Source organism: Scyliorhinus torazame, chromosome 17 (genome assembly GCF_047496885.1).
Source record: "Scyliorhinus torazame isolate Kashiwa2021f chromosome 17, sScyTor2.1, whole genome shotgun sequence".
NCBI lineage: Eukaryota > Metazoa > Chordata > Chondrichthyes > Carcharhiniformes > Scyliorhinidae > Scyliorhinus > Scyliorhinus torazame.
In genome coordinates, this window is record NC_092723.1 from 11,801,204 (window position 1) to 11,822,579 (window position 21,376).

General features: G+C 50.0%; 1 protein-coding gene across 1 annotated transcript in view; it reads right to left on the minus strand.

The window, feature by feature from the left end:
• Positions 1 to 301: 301 nt before the first annotated feature.
• Positions 302 to 21,376, minus strand: part of LOC140394557 (polymeric immunoglobulin receptor-like) — a 49,513-nt gene continuing 28,438 nt past the window's right edge. The window contains exons 5-10 of the mRNA XM_072481916.1: positions 18,141 to 18,205; positions 12,722 to 13,045; positions 10,105 to 10,210; positions 7,660 to 7,766; positions 5,628 to 5,680; positions 302 to 2,018 (exon numbers count right to left, since the gene is read on the minus strand). Of these exons, the coding sequence (XP_072338017.1) occupies positions 1,848 to 2,018; positions 5,628 to 5,680; positions 7,660 to 7,766; positions 10,105 to 10,210; positions 12,722 to 13,045; positions 18,141 to 18,205 (826 nt within the window). The 3' untranslated portion in view covers positions 302 to 1,847. The remainder of the gene's footprint in view (positions 2,019 to 5,627; positions 5,681 to 7,659; positions 7,767 to 10,104; positions 10,211 to 12,721; positions 13,046 to 18,140; positions 18,206 to 21,376) is intronic.

Here is a 21,376-nt window from a genome sequence, read left to right on the forward strand (position 1 = left end):
CGCATTGGCGCCAGTCCCACTGCGCATGCGCCGACCCGTGCCACCCATCTGACGCTGGGATTGGCAGCTGGAGCGGCGTGGGTCACTCCAGTGCCATGCTGGCCCCCTGTAGGGGTCAGAATCACTGCTCCTGAGGCCATGTTGACGCAGTCGAGAAACGCAACACCATTTACGACGGCGTCAACACTAAGCCTCAGGATCAGAGAATCCCGCCCAGTATGCCTGCGCGTACGAGCATCTGCTTTCTGACCCTCAAGAGCGTGGATTCCAAATTAAATAATTTCAGCAGCAAGCGTTTGTAAGCTTAAAAAAAAATGTATTGATTCTCACATACTTAGCACCAAAATAATGCATTGCTTATTTTGTGAGGGCCACGAAGAATCCAGCACGTGTTTGAAGCGTCAAACAGAAAGTATCGCTATTTACAACAATATGTACATGGGGCAAGCAGTTCACTCCTGGTTCCCTCTCCAGCCGATACCACACTGGCCAGATACTACACTGTTAAGGATCCCCCCCCCTCCCTGGCTGTGCCAACCTGGCACCTGGCACCCTGATGCTGCCACTCTGGCAGTTCCCATGCCAGGCTGGCAGTGCCACCATGACACCCTGGCAGTGCTAGGGTGGCACTGCCAGGGTGAACAGGTGGCACTGCCAGGGTGCCAAGGTTCCTGGGTGCCAGAGGGAGTGCCCTGTGCCCGGCCACCTGGGGGTCTTTCATAGCCTGGGAGACTTGCAGGTGCCATCACAACTGGTCCACATTTGTGGAAACCGGTTCTAAACAGTGCCCTGGTGAGGTCTCCCAGTTCTTTAGGTCTGGGGGGCCAGGAGAATGCCAAAAATGCATATTCAAATGAGCCTAATGGCTCATTTAAGCATGCAGATCTGGGTTACGCCCAGTGAGGGCGAGATCCAGATCATAAAGTAGTGCGAGATATCTTTAAATCTCGCGAGGCATTTCGAATGTCGCAAATCTCACGAGAGACCTCTTGTGAGATTCAATGGCCGCGCCCCAATACCAAGTCGTTGAATTGTGCCCAATATTTTTAACATATTTGAATTCGAAATTGTGTGTACACCATTATACATGCTTACATATACATCAATGAAGCAAGACAGGCAATAGACCATTCCCGACAATCAAATGTCATATAATAAAATGGTGTGTCTCATGTAGACTTCCCATTCTTCTCTTCTCTCTCTTTGCTGGCCACTGCACTTAACGTGCCACACTTTATTAAAAAATTTAGAGTACCCAATTATTTTTTGTCCCCAATTTAGCGTGGCCAGTCCACCTAACCAGCACATCTTTTGGGTTGTGGGGGTGAAACCCATGCAGACACGGGGAGAATGTGCAAACTCCGCACGGACAGTGACCCGGGGCCGGGATTCGAACCCGGGTCCTCAGCGCCGTAGTCCCAGTGCTAACCACTGCCCCACCGTGCTGCCCTTCCACGTGCCACGCTTAACATAAAAATAGAAGGACTGTCAGAATGGACATAAAGCATTGTTAGAATGAACAGGGAAACTGCAGCGGCGAAAACAAAAAAAGAGCCAGAATATCTGCAGCCCCTTAAATGAGCTGAGAAGCATTCTACAAACAAAACCCAAAATAGGGATGCTCCTTTTAAGAGGGAATTTCTGATTGTCAATGTGTAATCTCTCAATAAAAAAGGGAGCCTGACGATCGCTGAGTGAATCTGCCAAAAAATATTTCTTTGAAAACAATATCAGTTCATCTTGAGAAACATTATAACGGGAGATTGATCATTTGTAGCCGGGTTCAAGGCACACTGCTGGGGTGGTCCAGACCATTCACAAACGTGGATCCCTTTTTTTGGGTCACTTCATATTGAGTCGAAATGGAGTGCAGAATATTCAACAGTTTCCGAGGAATCTTGGTTTTTGGCTGTTCTTTGAGCTTTCAGATCCTGAAGATTGAGGTAAGTATTTTCCAAGTCAGGCCTGGGAACCACGTTCACAATGGAGTACGTCACCTCTTTAACCTCTTTAGGAAACTGAGACAAAGGAAAACCGTTACCACAATGATGCATAATGTTAATCAAACCGACAAGTGGTATTTAATGGAGGAAAAGCGAGCCTCGCCTGTCAGCTGGAGACCCAGCAAGAGTCCTGCACGCTGCTGTATTCAGTGTCATTCAGGCACTTAGCCAGACAGTGGGAGGCCTTCCCTGGGATCAAGATCCCCGGGGGCAGACGTGCCACCTACCGAGAGCCTCTGGCCATTCAGATGCTGGCAGCTCTATTGAAAGGCAGCGCACCGGGGAGGTAGTGCCAGCTGCTGGTAAGACCCCCACCTGTGGTCGCATCGGCAGCAAGGGTAGGTGGGTGATTCTCAGCTGACCCTTCAATCAGGCACTGAGTGTCTTTGAACAAGGACGCTCAGTGGCCGTGGGCCAGGAAGGCTCTTCTCAGGCCTTCGCGCCACAGACTTAATCGAGGTGGAGATGGGAAGGTGGTGGAGTCCCCAACCGCCAACCTCCCTCCGTGAGGGCCGGGGGCTGGTTTAGCATAGTGGGCTAAACAGCTGGCTTGCAATGCAGAACAAGGCCAGCAGCGCTGGTTCAATTCCCGTACTGACCTCCCCAAACAGGCGCCGGAATGTGGCGACTAGGGGCTTTTCACAGTAACTTCATTTGAAGCCTACTTGTGACGAAAAGCGATTATTATTATGATTGTCCTTCCCCATGATTGTCCTTCCCCCCCCCGATCACCATAGTCACCATGGGGAACGACATTAACGTCTGACCACAGATTCCTATCATGACTAATGAATACTAGAGCTGCAAATGTTCTGTTGCTGTCTATTGTTCTTGTGACTGTTCTATCATTATTTTTCAAGTTGAGGAACTTGCATGGAGGATCAAGGTTTGGAGTAAATGAGTAAAGACATTTCGCTCTAGTTGTAGGGGTTTTGAGAGACTGAATCTGGAATGCCGTCTGCAGTTTCGGTCCCCATACTCAAGAAAGGATATACGGAGGCAGGACAGCAAAGGTTCACCAAATTGGAACCTGGAATGAAGGGGGCTATCCAGTGAAGAGAGGCTGAGTAAACTGTGTTCATCTATGAGAACCTACAAAACCCAGAAGGGGTTTGGTAAGGTGGCCGCTCAAGAGGCTGGTTCCCACTGGTCGGGGAATCGAAAGCATGGGGCCACAGCTTCAGGTTAAGCAGCCAATCATTTAGGACTGAGTCGAGGAGAAATTACTTGCCTCAAAGGGTTTCGAATCTTTGGAATTCTCCATCCCAGAGGGTCGTGGACGCTCCATCGTTGAATAAATTTAAGGCTGGGGATGACAGATTTTTCGTCACTCAGTGAATTAAGGGACATGGGGAATGCCGGGAAAATGAAGATGAAAGCCAAGATCAGCCATGCCAGAGCAGGCTCGGGAATCACCAAGACAACACGGAATGGGGGGGAAAACTAAGATAGGTCAGAAAGTAACGGAAAAAGGATCTTGCATAATGTTGTGTCTTTCATGGTCTCAGGAATTCCAAACATTCTACAGTTAGTAAGACCCACACCCCTTGCAATCCTCTTGCCCTGATCTTATTCCCCATGGCACACCCCCCCCCCCCCAAGCCCCCCATATGCCTTCCCTCCCTGGACTTTGGCTGCCCTAACCAACCAATGATGGTATCCACCTCTCACACCCCACAACTCATACGTCCAGTTCTCACGCTATCTCTCACTCCCAACACACCAGCCGCCCGGCGACCCCGGATTGTTTCCGGCCAGTCCTGGATCTCTGTCGGCTTGGGGATGGGTGGGGGAACCCTCCTTTCTGTGGCCCCAAAACTTGGGTCAACTGGGCACTGCCATGTGCTGCAATCCAGGAGACTCCTCGGCAATTCATGATGCCATGGCAGTCCTGCGTGAACTGTGCCAAGCGCCGAGATTACTACCCGCTTCATAATCTTTTGGTTCGCTTCAGGTGAATTTGCACCAGCCAGTTTTGACATGCGGCGTACGGATTGGCTCTGATTGAGGATTCCAGTAGCGTTGTCACCTTGACAGGGAACCAGAGACCGAACCATAATCCAAGGAGATAGGAAGAGGGAACAAATGGGGCAGCACGGTAGCACAGTGGTTAGCACAGTTGCTTCACAGCTCCAGGGTCCCAGGTTTGATTCTCGGCTTGGGCCAGTGTCTGTGCAGAGTCTGCACGTTCTCCCCGTGTCTCCGGGTGCTCCGCTTTCCTCCCACAGTCCAAAGATGTGCAGATTAGGTGGATTGGCCATGCTAAATTGCCCTTCGTGTCCAATACTGGGTTACAGGGATGGGGTGGAGGTGCGGGCTTCGGTAGGGTGCTTTTTCCAAAGGCCGGTGGAGACTCGATAGGCCGCATAGCCTCCTTCTGCACTGTAAATTCAATGATAAAAAGGTCTGTTGATAGTGACATCGAATGGGGAATGTGACCCCAGCTTTCGCAATCCAGGAGGATTCTAGCTATGGTTTCAGTGTAAATTTCTGTCGGTTGGAGGATTATGTCTGGTTAAGTTGGATATTGTGGTGTTTCACCTTCAAAACCAATTATGTATTGATTATCAATATCCTGGGTTTACCATTGGCCAGAAACTGAATTGGACAAGCCATATACATACTGTAGCTACAAGAGCAGGTCAGAGACCAGGAATTCTGTGGCAAGTAACTCATCTCCTAACTCCCCAAACCTGTCCACCATCTACAAGGCATAAGTCAGGAGTGTGATGGAATACTCCCCACTTGCCTGGATGAGCGCAGCTCCAACAACACTCAAGAAGCTGAACATTATCCAGGACAAAGCAGCCCCGCTTGACTGGCACCCCTTCCACCATCTTGAGCATTCACTCCCTTCACCAGGAACACACAGTGGAAGCCGTGTGAACCATCCTCATGATGCAGTGCAGCATCTCACCAAGGCTCCTTTAGCAGCACCTACCAAACTTTCACTGTCTACCACCTAGAAGTAGAAGAGCAGCATTTGCAGGGGTACACCACCGTCAGCAAGCTCCCCTCCAAGACGCACACCATCCTGATTTAGAAATATATCTTCATTCCTTCACTGTCTTTGGCTCAAAATCCTGGAACTCCCTCGCAGCACAACATGGGACTACAGTGGTTCAAGAAGGCAACTCACCATCTCCTCCTCGAGGGAAATTAGGGATGGGTAACAAATGCTAGGCTAGACGGTGATGAGTGTTCCTACCTTTACTACAGGTTACCAGCCCAATTCCAGTAAGCCATTTCTGGTTAATGGTGGGATTAAAGCTCTTCCCACCTGGTTTCCCCCCTTTGATTTGCTCCATCATTCTCAATTTCTATCCTTGCCTGTCCTATGTTTCCTCTCTTCGCATGCTAATGAGTGGCTTCTTGGTCCTCAGAGTTTCCCTGCACGACAGTTCCTGGTTCAAACCCATGGACAACTACAGGTGACCAAACTTTTATTAAGTAAATGCCGTCATGTTTGCATTTGTCACTTTTCTTTGAACGTTATGTGATCAGAGTCATGTGATTGAGTGTCATGTGGTCAGAATATCATGTAAGGATGTACCCAACCTGAGTTTGCAATTGTCTCTTTGGGTCTACTGTCACGGTGTGACCATTGACGCGAAATCATCTCACCTTACAGGCTGTCGCAGAATTTTCCACACCAGAAAGGTTTTGTTCGTTCGTGACTGCAAAATAAAATTATGATCAAGACATCATTTTATAATCAGAACTTTATTGAGTTCAAACATGCAAAGATTCCTGTTGGGCTTTATTTATTTAATCGATATTTGATCTACGATTTATGGATAAATACATGAAGCCAGGTTATTGTGGGTTTCGTGGAGATTTTATTCTTCTGAAAGATAGACCTTGTTAGTTTCCTATCGCATCAAGATATTCCATGTATAACAGAATCCATGGGTTTCTAATGTACTTGATTCATAATTTAGACCATTTGAAGACATTACTAAACTGCTTGCAAAACCTCAAGTGCCCTGGAAAGACACAAAGGAGCAGACTTTCCTCCTCCTGAACCTGCATGCATTGGATCACATGGGAGAAGACGGGGCACAAACTTATGTGGCCATGAGCGTTACACCCTACCCAATCTTCCTTTTGAAATCATAGAATCATAGAAGTTGCAGTGCAGAAGGAGGCCAGTCGGCCCATCGAGTCTACACTGGCCCCTGAAAGAGCACCTGACGTAAGCCCACACCTCCACCCCATCCACGTAACCCAGCAGCCCCACCTAACCTTTGGACACTACGGGGCAATTTAGCATGACCAATCCACCTAACCCGCACATCTTTGGACTGTGGGAGGGAACCGGAGCACCTGGAGTAAACCCACGCAGACACGGGGAGAACGTGCAGACTCCGCACAGACAGTGGCTCAAGCTGGAAATCGAACCTGGGTCTCTGGCACTGTGAAGCAACAGTGCTAACTATTGTGCTACCGTGCATCTGGGTAATCCAGAAAACCCTGGCACATGGCATTATCACCAGAGCAGGGGCTGTTTAGCACAGGGCTAAATCGCTGGCTTTGAAAGCAGACCAAGGCAGGCCAGCAGCACGGTTCAATTCCCGTAACAGCCTCCCGAACAGGTGCCGAAATGTGGCGACTAGGGGCTTTTCACAGTAACTTAATTTGAAGCCTACTTGTGACAATAAGCAATTTTCATTTCCTTCATTACATTCAGCAGTAATGCTGATGATCTGTCAGCATTTGTCACTATGATTCTGGGAAACTGATGACAACTTCTGCTATTAACATACCCCGCTTCCCCACAGGGCGCGTTGTTGAGGTCCTTGCAGGTGAAAATCAATTATAAGTTTGACAAGAACTTCAACATATTATTCTGCTTGTCTTGCTGTAAAAACACTTGAAACAGTTACTCCTCGCTGAATGAGGTGGCCCTTGGTTTTTAACAGCATACTGAGTTCTAGCTCCTGCTGATCAAACCTTCAAACTGTTTAAAAATCACATCAGCTATGTAGAATTTAATTCTTCTTTTATGTTCCTGACCTGCTGGTATTTGCTATTTTAGACGTCATTTTTTTAAACATGTAATAGTGCGTGTTTAATAGTTCTTTGCAAATATTGAAGCACAGAATGGTCAGGAAATGTAGCAAAACCTTGACCTTTTGGATGAGCCGAGTGTTCCTGAATGAAAATTCCCGGGCCGGTTTCTCCGTCCCGCCGCACCCACGCCCGCCGGCAGCGGTATCCTCCGACCCGGCAGCCAGCCAATGGGGCTTCCACGCCGTCGGAAATCCGCGGGCGTGAGTGCGCTGCCGGCGAAGTGGAGGATCCCGCCGATGGAGAATCCCGGCGGCGGAGAATCCAGTTTCCCCCATCCCTGCTCTCAATACCTCAAAGAAGACCAGAGGAATTCTCCTTGCTGTCTGGACCAATATTTATCCCTCAATTCACGTCATTAATCAATGACTCTGGTCATTGCAATTTTTGGGATCTTGCTGTTCAAATTAGATGCAATCCGACGTCGCGACAGTCACTGAACTTCAAAATATTTAATTGGTTGTTAAGTGATTCAGGGATGCCCCGAGGTCCTGGACAGCGCTGCATAAATAAATGCTCATTTGTTCTCATAGTTAAATATATTTGCTGCTGCTGATTTTTACATTCTCTTGCGGACAGAACGTACCGTTTTTCTTCTGCTGCTTCAGTTTTACATAAAGAATGACAGCAGCTATGACCAGTAGGATGAAGAGCACCAAGACCACCGGCAGGATCACACCCCACGGTTCCTCGCTGCAAAATACAATTCAGATACATGGGGCATGAGACAGTCAGAACTGATGTAATCACACAACATTCCTCCCAAGTTCACTCAGTCTCAACATGATCAAGTACACATAAGAAATACATTTTAATGCTGCTATACCTGTAGCTCTAAGTGGGGCATGAAATAAGCAACTAAGGGCAGCACGGTAGCACAGTGGTTAGCACTGTGGCTTCACATCGCCAGGGTCCCGGGTTCGATTCCCAGCTTGGGTCACTGTCTGTGCGAAGTCTGCACGTTCTCCCTGTGTCTGTGTGGGTTTCCTCCGGGTGCTCCGGTTTCCTCCCACAAATCCCGAAAGAAGTGCTGTTAGGTAATTTGGACATTCTGAATTCTCCCTCAGTGTACCCGAACAGGCGCCGGAGTGTGGCGACTAGGGGCTTTTCACAGTAACTTCATTGCAGTGTTAATGTAAGCCTACTTGTAACACAAATAAAGATTGTTATTATTATTATTCTTTCTGCTGCCATTTAAGGAAACTCTATGCCTTTGGAACCATACCGTGCCAAGATTAGATCGTGAACATTTAATGTGTTCCTACTAAATTATTTTTCCTGCTATATTTGCAAATGTTTTTCAAAAGCAAATTAAATGTTTCTGCTAAAATAGGAATTTAGTGCAAATGGGTTAAATTCTTGTCAACCGACTTACTTCCTGGATTCATGTAATTAGGAGCACAATTCACCCCAATAATTTCTGAGTCTGCTTTCAGGAGGGTGTGGTGGGATGTTTCTAAGCGGCCGCAGTGCCGAGAATGACACGGCCATTCAATGGCACCTAGCCATGTTTGTGGGCCTCGGAGAAGTTCTCCCCATCGAGGCCACACTTGGAGAGGTTTCCTGCGCTGGGGATCTGAGCTCGCCTGCAGGTCACAGATCAGAGTGCGATTCTGAATGGCCGCCCCCATCTCTACACCCTCCCCTTTCAAGACCCCCCCCTTTCACCACCCCACCCTTCCTTCGGCCCCCTCAGGCCCTCTTGGCAGTGCCGACTGGGAACACTGGAAGTGCAAACCTGCCACCCCGACAATGCCAGATTGACACTGCCTGGGTGCTTGGTGTTCGGAATGGGTTAAGAGACATTTCAATTACATGTCAAATTGATGTTAAGTATCCAATAATTGACACTGATATGTGAAGGGTTTGCAGGTGGCACTTGCGGTGTGTGGTGATAGAGTTTTGTACAGAGTGTGTTCAAGAAAAGTAAAGGTGTTTGGGAAAGGAGCAGAACTCTTGACTCTTTACTCAACAGCAGCCAAAAGCTAACACTTGGTTGCCACTGCCAGGGTGCCCAGCTGCCAGGGGAGTGCCCAGTCCCAGGCCACCAGGGAAAGGGGGGCACCCTCTGATGGCCTGCGAGACAGCACCGAGATGCCATCACGCCTGGTCCATGGTTGTGTAAGCCTGTGCTGAACGACGCCCAGTTGAGGCCTCGCTGGCATGGCTGGTGACTCTTGGGCGACGGGTGAATACGGCGACCGGGTATTTAAATAAGCCCAATTACTCATTTAAATATCATTATCTGGATCCTGCCTAGTGAGGGCGTGGTCCAGATCGCGCTGGGCGTCGGGTGACTTGCGATTGGACCAGCACTCGGTGTGAAGCTCGATTCGAGCCTTTCCTGGAATTCACCCGTTGCATCCGTAATGTGCTCGCTGAATCGCGCCCCACATCCAGGGGGCTTTGGGCTTTGTACACACAGGGAAAATATCTCAAACAGGAATTGCGGAGAGATGAGCTGTGTTCTGGTGAGACTGCATCTCTCTGTTGAGGATGCAATGCAGCAACTTTCAAAGGGTTCTTCAACAACACCATCAAAACCTGCGATATCCACTGTGCCACCGTGCTGCCCATCTATATCCATTTCTAAGGTTCTTATTTCCTCATTGCAATTTACTGTCTCACCTATTTAGGTGTCATCTGCAAACTTGGCCATAGAACCTTCTATCCGTATATCCGAGTCGTCAATATAGATTGTAAATAGTTTGGGCACAAGCACCAAACCCTGTGGCACCCCACTAGTTACATCTTGCCATCCAGAAAAAGACCGGTTTATCCCAACTCTCTGTCTTCTGTCCGTCAGCCAGTCTTCTATCCAAGCTAATAAATTACCCCAATCCCATGTGATCTAACCTTGTGCATTAACCTTCTGTTCGTCACCTTATCAAATGCCCTCCAGAAGTCCAGATATATTACATCTACAGGATCCCCATTATCCACTTGGCTTGTTACACCTTCAAAGAATACAGATAGCATGTACAAATACTACAGAAGCAAATATACTGAGTTCAGTTTTTACAGGACTCACTTGTGAAAGTTAGCAGTGCTAGAAGCGGTGAGAGCTGTGGTAACGGGAGTCTTGGTACTTTCTGTTGTGAGAGTAGTTGGGCTCATTGTTGAGCTCTGTGGTTGGCCTATAAGAGACAAACTTGTTGAACATTTTATTATTAAATGTACTTTTTGTGCACAGTGAATTGGGAGGCAGGAAGACTTGGACAATGGAGGTGACAGGAGGGTCGCCCAATGTATTGTCAGTGGCAGCAATCTCAGTTACACAGCGAGAATTCACATCCCAGTTGGTTCGATTTTAAAATTATTTTGTGGTATGTGGATGTCACGATCAGGGTCAATTTCTGTTGCCCATTTCTAATTGCCCTTGAACTGAATGACTTGCTTGGCCATTTCAGAGAAGTGGTTTTAGTGGAGGTGCGGCTTCCTGAGCAGTGGCTCCCTGATGACAGTCGCTACTCCTGACCGGGGAGGGCTGCGGCGCGAGGCGACCATGTTCCAGACTCTGAGCAGGTCCTGGTAAAAGATGGACAACACCTGCAAAGAATTGTGACGACAGGTCTGGTCTACGAACAGGAGCTGCATGTCATAGTGCAGGACGTGCACCTGGCGGAAGAAATGTGTCACCAGGGGCACATCATCTAGGAGGGGCCTTAACGTAAAGGTACTGCTGCAGAATCTGAAGGTCACCACCTGGATGTCAAGGCAAACAAGCGCCTGACCGCCCTCCACAAGCGGGAGACTCAGAAACGCAGCGACGACCCAGTACAGTCTCTTGTCTCAGAAGAACTGTAGAAGCATTCTCTAGATGTTTGTGACAAAGTCGGGGGAGTGTTCAAAGTGACCAGCCAGTACCACAACATGGAGGCGATCAGCTGGTTTCTAACGAGAACTCGACCCCTGTAAAACAACAATTGACAATGGCTTCATGATCATCATTAGCCTATTAATGACCAATTTTGATTGAATTCAAATTTCACCATCTGCCATGCTGGGGTTTGAATCCAGGACCCCAGAGTATCGGCCTGTGCTCATTCAGGACCCTGACCTTTCTGTTGCTTGCCATTTTAACACAAGACCCTGCTCCCAGGCCCACATGTCTGTCCTTGGCCTGCTGCAATGTTCCAGTGAAGATCAACGCAAACTGGAGGAACAACATCTCATCTTCCGGTTCGGCCTTCCGGTCCCAACATCGAATTCAACAACGTCAGATGATTAGCTCTACCCCACCTCGACCCATTTGTTTTCATCCCATTTCATTTTAACTGTCTTTTACCATTTCTTTCTTTCTTGTCTTTCTTTATATATATTTACTTCCCCCCATCTTAGCCACCTTTCCTTACCTTTACTCCCCTTTGCTCCCCCCTTCCCCTCCCCGCACATCTACACCTGTCACAGTTTACTGTCTGATGTTAGTTTCTCTGCTGTTTGGCCTTTCACACGCTGGGCGGGATTCTCCGAAATCCCGGCCAAGTGTTGACGCCGGCGTCAAAACCGGCGCGAGCAACGCCGGCATCAATGGGCCTCCAGACCCAGGCATTCACCCCTTCCGAGGGGGCTCGAACGGTGCCGGAGTGCTGTGCGCTGATCCGGCGCCACGGCCATCTCCGGCGGCCCCTGGGCAATATCGCGGAGCCCTACAGGGGCCAGGCACAGAGGAACATAGGTTCCCTTGGAATGAGCCCGCCCGCCGATCAATTGCCCCTGATCGCGGGCCTGACCACCGTGAAGGCCCCCCCCACCGGAGTCGGCGCCCCCAACCCCCCGCCAGGACGGCCCCCGCAGCCAGAATGGGCACTCGGCCTGTCGAGCGCTGAGAATCGCCGGGGGGGGTGGGCGCTTTCAACGGCCCCGACCAGAACTGCAACGACCGCCCCGGCGCGTTTGGCACCGATTCTCTGGTCGCCGGAGAATCGCCAGCCCGGCGTCGGAACGGCATGGCGGGACCCACACTGGCCGCGGCGGGCCGGCCTGAGTGACACAGTACCTTCGCAGCCGTCGGGGAACTCAATGTAGGCATATTGAGGGTTGGCGTGGAGCAGGTGAACCCTGTCCACCAAGGGGTCCGTCCGCCTTGTGGAGTCGGACGTGTCTACGGAGAAGGAGCGGTCCTGGAGCTCTGAGCCAAGTCGGGAGCGACACCCCGGATGTGGACCTCCTGGGGAAGGTTCATGGGGTTGGTTATTAGTGGCGGTGCACAATAGTGACCGGATGGAGTGTAGAGCGTCTGGGAGGACCTCCTGCCAGCGAGAGGCTGGGAGGTTCCTGGACCGTAGGGCCAGCTGGACGGCCCTCCAAACCGTCCCATTCTCCCGTTCTACTTGCCCGTTTCCCCGGGGGGTTGTGGCTGGTCGTCCTGCTGGAGGCTATACCCCTGCTGAGCAGAAACTGACGCAGCTGGCAGGGCACTGGAGGTCATGCATATTTATACAGTTCTCCGTGGGCGGAGCCAGCCGGCAGGAGCTACCGGCGAACCTGTAGTGCAGGTCCTACCTGACATCTCCTATTACAGTGGTTCACCACATCCCCTAATACAGTGGTTCACCACAGTCCTCTGGTTGGACAGGTGGTATTTCTCATTTCAAATGTTAAAATTTTGACAGAATAAATTAAATGGAAATCCGTTAGTATCTTACCTTCTGAAAATTCTATGTCAACAGAAACCTTTTCATTATATTTAAATACTCCTGTTTGTATCACACACCAGTATCGTCCTACATCACTCTCCATTAGTTTATCCATGGTCACTGAAAATATTCCTTGTGTTTTGTTGTCAGTCAGAGATACTCTTCCATTTTCTGGGTATCCAGTAGGAATCACAACTGAACATGTAATGTAATAAGGACCTTTACACCATTGTTTAACATTGTCCTTGTATTTCAGATCATACCAACAGTTCACAGTGACTGATCCTCCTAATTCCCCAGAAACCTTCTTGGGTCCAGTTAATTGACATAAGCCTGTTGGGATATTAATGATGAAAGGTTACTAATAGCTTCATCAGAATCAATAAAAACAACAACCAAGTAAACACGCCTGTTTCATTGTTAGGGCAATCTCCTTTGCAATTACAGATCAAGTCACATTTTTAATATCAAATTCCTTGTGCTGTGCCTCATTTCACCAACAGCCACTCAAATCACTGCTTGTACACAGGTCAGAATATTACATTGCCCCGGCGCATCCTGACGTCATTGTGCACTTGCGAATTATTTCAGTTGGCTGGTGCGCGTGAGGGTCAGAGATGTGCCCACCCACAATCAAGCTGGCACTTTAGCCCAATAAGGGATCAATTGAAAGCAAGTTTTACGTGGCCCGTCTAATTTTACAGTTGCTGGGTGGGCCGATTGGTCAGAGGGTCTTTTGATTTAACTTCAATCTCAATCATGGAGGGTGGGGTGAACTGTCGGACCTGCAATAACAATTCAAAAGTAGTCTGGGGATGAGATTTATGTTTAAACGTGTGGCCTAGACAAGCACGGATGCTTGAGTGCTTGAGTACACGGGTGCGTGCGCGAATGCACGAGTGCTGGAGTACACGAATGCTTGGGTGTGTGCAAGAGTGAGTTTTGTGAAGAGCGGAACCACAAATTAATTAAGCAAAATAAATGTAATTGATACAAAGATGGCAGTTTTTGTCACGATGACAGCATGTGGGGGCTCCTGGCTACCACTGCAATCCATGGCAACCACGCCTGTAGTGAGTGTCTGCGACCCGAGGAGATTGGGCTCAACGTTACTAAGCTGGAGGTCGAGCTGCGGACATTGGAATGCATCAGGGAGCAGGAACGTTACCTGGAAACATTTTTCCAGAAGGCAGTCCACACTCTCTTGATTAGCATCCTCTGATTTGTTCACTGGTCAGGGACTGAAGGGTGTGACATGTGAGTCAAGTCGGTTAAGGGGATTAAGAAGGTGGGAGTGCAGGACCTTCAGCCATTCCAGTTGAGCAACAAATATGAAGGGTGGGATTCTCCGATCCCCCGACGGAAATCAAACCTGGTCCGTACCGGTGGGACCTGGCTCTGAGGGCACCTTGCAGAGTCCTTGGGGGGGGCACAGGGGGATCTGGCCCCGGGGGGTGCAACCCACGGTGGCCTGGCCCGCGATCAGGGCCCACCGATCCGTGGGCGGGCCTGTGCCGTGGGGGCACTCTTTGCCTCCGCGCCAGCTGTTGTAACGGCTCGCCATGGCCGGCGCGATGAAGAACCCCCCTGCACAGGCGCTGGGATCATGCCAGCACACGCTGGTGCTCCCGCACATCTGCCAACTCGCGCCGGCTGGCAGAGGCCCTTCGGCGCCAGTTGGCATGGCGCCAACCCTCCCAGCGCCAGCCTAGCCCCCGAAGATGTGGAGGATTCCGCGTCTTCGGAGCGACCCAACGCCGGAGTGGTGCACTCCACTCCATCGCGCCGGTACGGCCTGCCCCACCGGTGAGCGGAGAATCCCGCCCCATATTCTTGCAGATTGTTTAGACAAGATTAAAGGGCATAGTGTGGAATGACAGACTGACATTGGCACCAAGGGACTTCATCTTCTCGGGCAGTTTCTCAGGGTTGAGGATGACTGGGGAGGTGGTTCCTGCGGTGGTTGAATAGTCCGATCCTGGACCCACAGAACCTGCCAGAGATCTGGCAGCTGGTGTTTGATGAGGTGGGTTGTTGGGTCCTTCTGGATTCTCACTCTCTTTCCACTGTTTACACTTGGCATCTGCGTGCTCCACCCTGCGCCGCTCGAGGTGATTGGCTCCCTCGCGGATGTTTTATTCCAGTTTGTTTGTTCTCAGGCAAGCAATTCCCACCTGTTCATGGGATGTTGCACTTATTTATGGAAACTTTCAGAGTGTCCTTGTGGTGTTTCCTCTGCCCTCCTGGAGATCTCGTGCCATTGGGGAGCTCAGATTAGAGCACTTGTCTTGGGAATCGGGCATACGGACAATGTGGCCCACCCATTGCAGCTGGTCGAGCCAGACCAGTGCCTCGATATTGGGGATATATCCTGGGAGAGGGCACTCAGGTTGGTACGCCTATCCTGCCGGTGGATTTGCAGGATTTTGCGGAGGCGACGTTGGTGATATCTCTCCAGGGATTTGAGGTGTCTGCTGTACATTGTCCCTGTTTCTGATGTATCCAGGAGGGCGGAGACCACGGCTGCTCTCTAGACCATGAGCTTGGTGCTGGGTTTGAGGTCTCGTTCTTTGAACACTCTGTTCTTCAGACGCCCGAATACTGCAGTGACGCATTGATATCAATGCTGGATTTCAACGACAATGACTGCTCGCACCGAGAGGAGGCTCCCGAGGTATGAAAAATGGTCCACATTGTCCAAGGGCTCACTGCGGATCTTGCTGGTTGTGTGGCAGGAGTTGGTTGGTTTGTTTTCTTGTTGTTTAGCCTGAGGCCCTTTCTCTCATGTGCCTCGGTGAATGTGTCGACGTTCGTTTGCAACTCGGCTTCTGAATGTGCATGTACACAGGCATCCTCTGTGTACTGCAGCTCAATGACAGAGGTTGGGGTGGTCTTGGTTCTGGCCTGGAGGCGTCGGAGGTTGAACAGTTTCCCGCTTGTCCGGTAGGTTAGCTCCACTCCAGCGAGGAGATTCAGGCTGATGGGGTGGAGTGTTGCTGTGAGGAAGATGGGGAAGAGCGTTGGTGCGATGATGCAGCCCTGTTTTACCCCAGTTTGCACGTGTGTTGGGTCTGTGGTGGTTCCGTTGGTGAGGATCACGGCTTGCATGTCATCGTGAAGCAGGCAGAGAATGGTAATTCATTTTTGTGGGCATCTGAATTTGAAGAGGATGTTCCACAAACCCTCATGGTTGACAGAGTCAAAGGCCTTTGCGCGATCGAAGAAGGCCATTTAAGGAGGCTGATGCTGCTCCCAAGAGGCCTCTTGCGAGATTTGCGACGCTCGTTACACCTCGCGAGATCTAACGTGGCCTTCTGGATCTTGCCCTCAATGGGCGGGATCCAGATTTGCATATTCAAGTGAGTAGTTAGTGAGAAGTTACGCAAGGCTCAGAATCGAATCCCCCACCTCGGAGACCCCGCCATGGCGCTGGTTTCCACACATGTGTTCCAGGTGTAATGGCATTTGGGGAGTCTCCGTGGCGATCGAAGGGCTGGGGTTGTCAGGCTCTGGGCACGGTGGCACTCCTGATGCCACGCCGGCACCTTGGCACTTCCACCATGGAATTCTGGCAGTGTCACACTGTCACTACCAGCCTGGCCCTGCCAGGGTGCCCAAGTAACACTGACAGGTGGGTGTGGGCATTGCCAGGATCTCAGGCTGGCAGTGTCAAGGCACCCATGTGCTAGGGATTGGGACAGTGGGTGCTCTGCCCTAATGAGGTGGATTACGGGGTGGCTCGAGGTACCCCTGATTGGTAAGTTGGGGCATTGGGTGGGGCGCAGAGACTGCAATGGGTGGTTGAGTGTTGGGCACCATTTAAAAATAGCGCCCAGATCTCTTCCTGCAGTGGCAAGCTGAGCGGGAAATGAGTCCAAGTGGGCCATTCCTCTCCGAGGCTGGAAAAAGTCCCCTGTAATAGTGGGATCGTTCTCTGCGCTACCAAGCGTCAGAAACACCGTGGTAAATGCGCCCAAAGTGGGACTCTGTTTTTTTCCATTAAATTGCGCCCAGCAAATTAGTTTGGGTGGAACTAAGAAACAGCAACAGGCAGAAGATGTTGGTGGGTATAGTCTATAGGCCACCAAATAGTATTGGTAAAGTAAACCACAATATACATCAGGAAATTAGAGATGTGTCGAACAAAAATAATACAATGTTCTTGGGAGCTGCGGGAGCTGGTTTCGCTCAGTGGGCTAGACTGCTGGTTTGTGATGCAGAACAAGGCCAGCAGCGCGGGTTCAATTCCCGTATCAGCTGAGAATTCTGAATTCTCCCTCTGTGTACCCGAACAGGTGCCGGGATGTGGTGACTAGGGGCTTTTCACAGTAACGTCATTGTTAATGTAAGCCACCTGGTGACAATAAAGGTGATTTATTATTTGTTTATCAATGTACTTCTAGGTTAGGTGAACCTAATTAGTATTAATGTTGTGGAAGGTGAATTCATGGAATGGATGGGAGATGGATGTCGAGATTAGTGCACTGAGGAACTTGCTAATTTAGGTCTAGTATTGTGCGATGAAAATAGGCTAATTAATAATAGTATTTAGGAAAGAGTGACCATAATATGGGGATATTTTACACTAAGTTTGAAAGTGATGTAGTTCAATCTGAAACTAGGGTTTTAAATCTAATCAAAATAAATGATCAAGGTCTGAGAGGCAGCAGGGTGGCACAGTGCTTAGCACTGCTGCCTGACAGTGCCATGGACTCGGGTTCAATCCTGGCCTTTGGTGACTTTTTGTGTGGAGTTTGAAATTTCTCCCTGTGTCGGTGTGGGTTTCCTCCGGGTGCTCCGGTTTCCTCCCACAGTCTAGTGTCCAAAGATGTGCAGGTTGGGTGATGTTATGGAGCAAGCCGAAGCGAGTGTGGAAGAAAATTAACACTTGGAAGACCTTGTATTTTCTTCCATGGACATAAAACATGCTGTAGGTGCACATGTATCGATATCAAAGCCTGGAACATATCCAGGGTTCTGACCTCCATTACTGCTTTTTTCTGGGTGTACATATAACACAGAGTACCATGGGGATAGGGGTGGGGGAGTGAGCCTTGGTAGGCCGCTCTTTCAGAGGGTCAGTGCAGACTCAATGGGCTGAATGGCTTCCTTCTGCACTGCAGAAATTCTATGATTTGATTCGACAAGATAACCATGCAGTAGGGGGACAGGAGGGTTAAGGCGGGTTCTCTGTGGCTCCGTTAGTTTGTAAATCATCATGAGTGAATTGGTTAAGGTGGTGACCTGTGCTAATTTCTTCACTAAAAAGCAGATGGGAAATGGTGTCGGACAACATGAACAGGTACAGGGGGAGAATTGTCAGCTCCGAGCTGGTGCTGAGAAATATGATGAAATAATCCCTGTTAAAGACACGTGTCACAATGCAGATTCATTTAAACTGAAAGAAACACTCAATGTCTATTCTCACGCTGTTGATCTTGGCTGAAATGAAACAACCGATTGTGAGTTTGGTTCTCCAAATGTACTTCTATACTGAAGAATAATATTCCACAGTTTGCCTTTTAAGACACAAATGTCTTCTAGGTTCCCTATTCTTCAATGCAATCTGCTGCGGGAACACCAGGTGGAGCTGCTTGGGAGCTTTTACTGAGGTCAAGGTGCCGGAAACTGAAAAGAGAACACGCAGTTAGTTTCCTGTGATTGATGAAGAGCTGGTGTTTCAGGGAAGACAGAGCTGCGACGAGGCAGATGGAGTGAGAATGCAGAGGGGAAGTGTCATGATATGCACTCATGCACATAATGAGATACAGACAGGCAGTGACAGACACCCAGTACAGCCAATCAACACACAGGACAGAACACAACCAATCACCAGGCAGAACACTAGAAGGTGGTCTCCCACTATAAAACACACGAGGCATCAGCACTCTGCCTCTTTCCACTGGTGACGACTGTAGTGACAGTCAGGGTGTATATATCAGTTAGCACCTTCTACGCCTGGCTCAGAACTAGTCTGGTCTAGTTAGTTATAGTAAGCACGCTTAGATTAGTAGATTGTCAAACCCATAGCAAACTGTGTGCACTGCTTAACAAGGTCAATAAAGCGTATTGAACCAACATCAAAGTTTGGAGTCTACTTTCAAATACAACTGCATCCAGTTGCAGTCCGTGTTGCCCCAGGGTGATTAACACGACAGGAAGCACGGAAAGGAGCGAAGGCTGATTGAAGATGCTGGAGGAGCTGATTTGTGGCTTTCATAACAAAACCAACAACTTGTAACACCACCTGCAGCTCACAACAACAAAACTACCGGTGCCTGAGTCAGCAATGTTTCTGGCTCGCATCAGCTCAGATTGCAAAAAATGCTTATTATGAACATTAAAGATCAACGTTTAAAAAAAAAAGGAACGTACTTGATACCGGCATTAGAATGAAAAGAGCAATTAATTCCATTGTTCGGAGTGTTCCGGGTGGGTGACTCCCAGCTCAGAGCTCTGATGTATTCACTCTGGTGGCTTTCGACTTTGGATTTGTAATTTCCTGCTTCAAATTGCAGCCAAATTTATCAGTTCCTCTTTCAGAACGTGAAAGAGACCTGGCGCCACCTGCAGAGCCTGTATCCATGTTCCCCAACCAGACTAAAGGCCTGGGTTGTGGGACACTTACATTCCGGAGACCAAGTAAAGGTGGAGGGATCCGTTTCACTTTAGGCATCTGAATGGTAAATTCTAATACTCTGCATTCAGGTACAATGCTCTTAATCTCTTCTTACACATTTTAACAGTTCCAAATGCTTCCTCACACGTTTCGTAAAGGAAAAGAGTCGATTCTAATCAATCACTTTGACAACATAAATGCAGCAGCTGAGGGAGGTAACTTTCACGAGCAGCAAAATAACTTTCCAATCACCATTCTCCCCAAATCGCTGTCCCTCACCAATTTACCTCTCAGAATAAAATTCCTCGTGGGCTGTGGAAACTAGTTTCCCCACTTTCTGACCATGAGGGGGATTTTTGTCGGCCAGGATTGAGCTAATTAGAGAGGTTAATGAGTTTACTTGGTTTCTGCTGCAGTTTCATGGCAAATGTCTTCCCTCCTCTTATCAGTGGTTAACACAGCTGCCTCACGACTTCCGGTTGCGGCTATGCCGGGGTAGGTCGCTCGTTCGGCAGCTCCCGCCAAGAACGGACTTTTGGGCCCTTTTGAGGAGCCCCAGCGGCACTTGGACGACGACTCCCAGTGTGGGAAGGCAGCAGTGAGGTTGCCCCAGTACTGCATGGAGTGGACCAGGAGTGGAGCGATTAAAAAAGTGGTTTGGGAGCAGAGAGGAGAGCGGGTGCGGAGCTGAGAGCAGAAATGCTGGCCCCAATGAGGCGTCGATAGAAAAGCTGGTGGAGACCCAGAAGGCCCAAGGGGCGGCGATTCGAGAGGTGCAGCAGAAAGCCTCTGAAAACGAGGACGAGATTCTGGGCCTGGCGGTGAAAGTAGAGGCGCCCGAAGCACTTCACAAGAAGTGGCAGGAAAAGTTCGAGGACCTGGAGAATAGGTCGAGGAGGAAGAATCTCCGGATTCTGGGTCTCCCTGAAGGGGTGGAGGGGTCCGACGTTGGGGCATATGTAGCCACGATGCTGAACACGTTAATGGGCGCGGGAGCCTTCCCACGGCCCTTGGAGCTGGATGGGGCTCACAGAGTCCTGGCAAGGAGGCCTAAAGCCAATGAGCCGCTGAGGGCTGTAGTGGTGAGGTTTCACCGCTTCATGGACAGGGAGTGCGTCCTGAGATGGGCGAAGAAGGAACGGAGCAGCAGGTGGGAGAATACGGAGATCCGTATTTATCAAGACTGGAGTGCAGAGCTGGCTAAGAGGAGGGCTGGGTTCAACCGGGCCAAGGTGGTGCTCCACCGAAAGGGGGTGAAGTTCGGGCTGTTGCAGCCAGCGCGATTGTGGGTCACTTTTCAAAACCACCACCATTATTTTGATTCGCCGGATGAGGCGTGGACCTTTATACAAAACGAGAAGTTGGACTGGAACTAAGGGTTTGATGTGGGGTTGGGTTTATTTTTTTGTTTTTGTGTGTGTGAAAGCTGGGGAGTGGGAAGGGGTGGGTGGATGTGATATGTGGGTTTTGTGGGTTTGTGGGCATCGGTACTGCTTTTACAAGGGGGGGGGCAGAGCCTGAGAGGAGGGGCGGTGCTGGAGGGGTGCTCACATCGGCGTGAAGGGGGGGGATGGGATGGGGATTCCACACGGGGGCTCGTTGGCAAAGGCGAGAGCGGCCGGGGTCAGGAGTCAGCTGACTTACGGGAGTGCAATGGGGGGAGCAAGGGGGCTAGATGGTGGTCTAGCTGGGGGGGAGGGGGCGGGGACTGGGTTGCTGCTGTACTGACCGAAGGGGAGCTGGAGGTAAAAGGGAAAGTCGGGGCAGGGGTTCGCCGCCTGGGGGACTGGAGTGTGCGGGGGGGGCGCGGGCACGTGGCTGGCCTAAGAAAGGGGATGGCTAGTCAGCAGGGGGGGGGGGGCGAGTAGCCCCCTGATCCGGCTGATAACATGGAATGTGAGGGGCCTAAATGGGCCGGTCAAGAGGGCGTGGGTGTTCACGTACTTAAAGGGACTGAAGGCAGACGTTGTTATGCTTCTGGAGACGCACTTGAAGGTGGCAGATCAGGTCAGGCTGAGAAAGGGATGGGTAGGGCAGGTCATTCA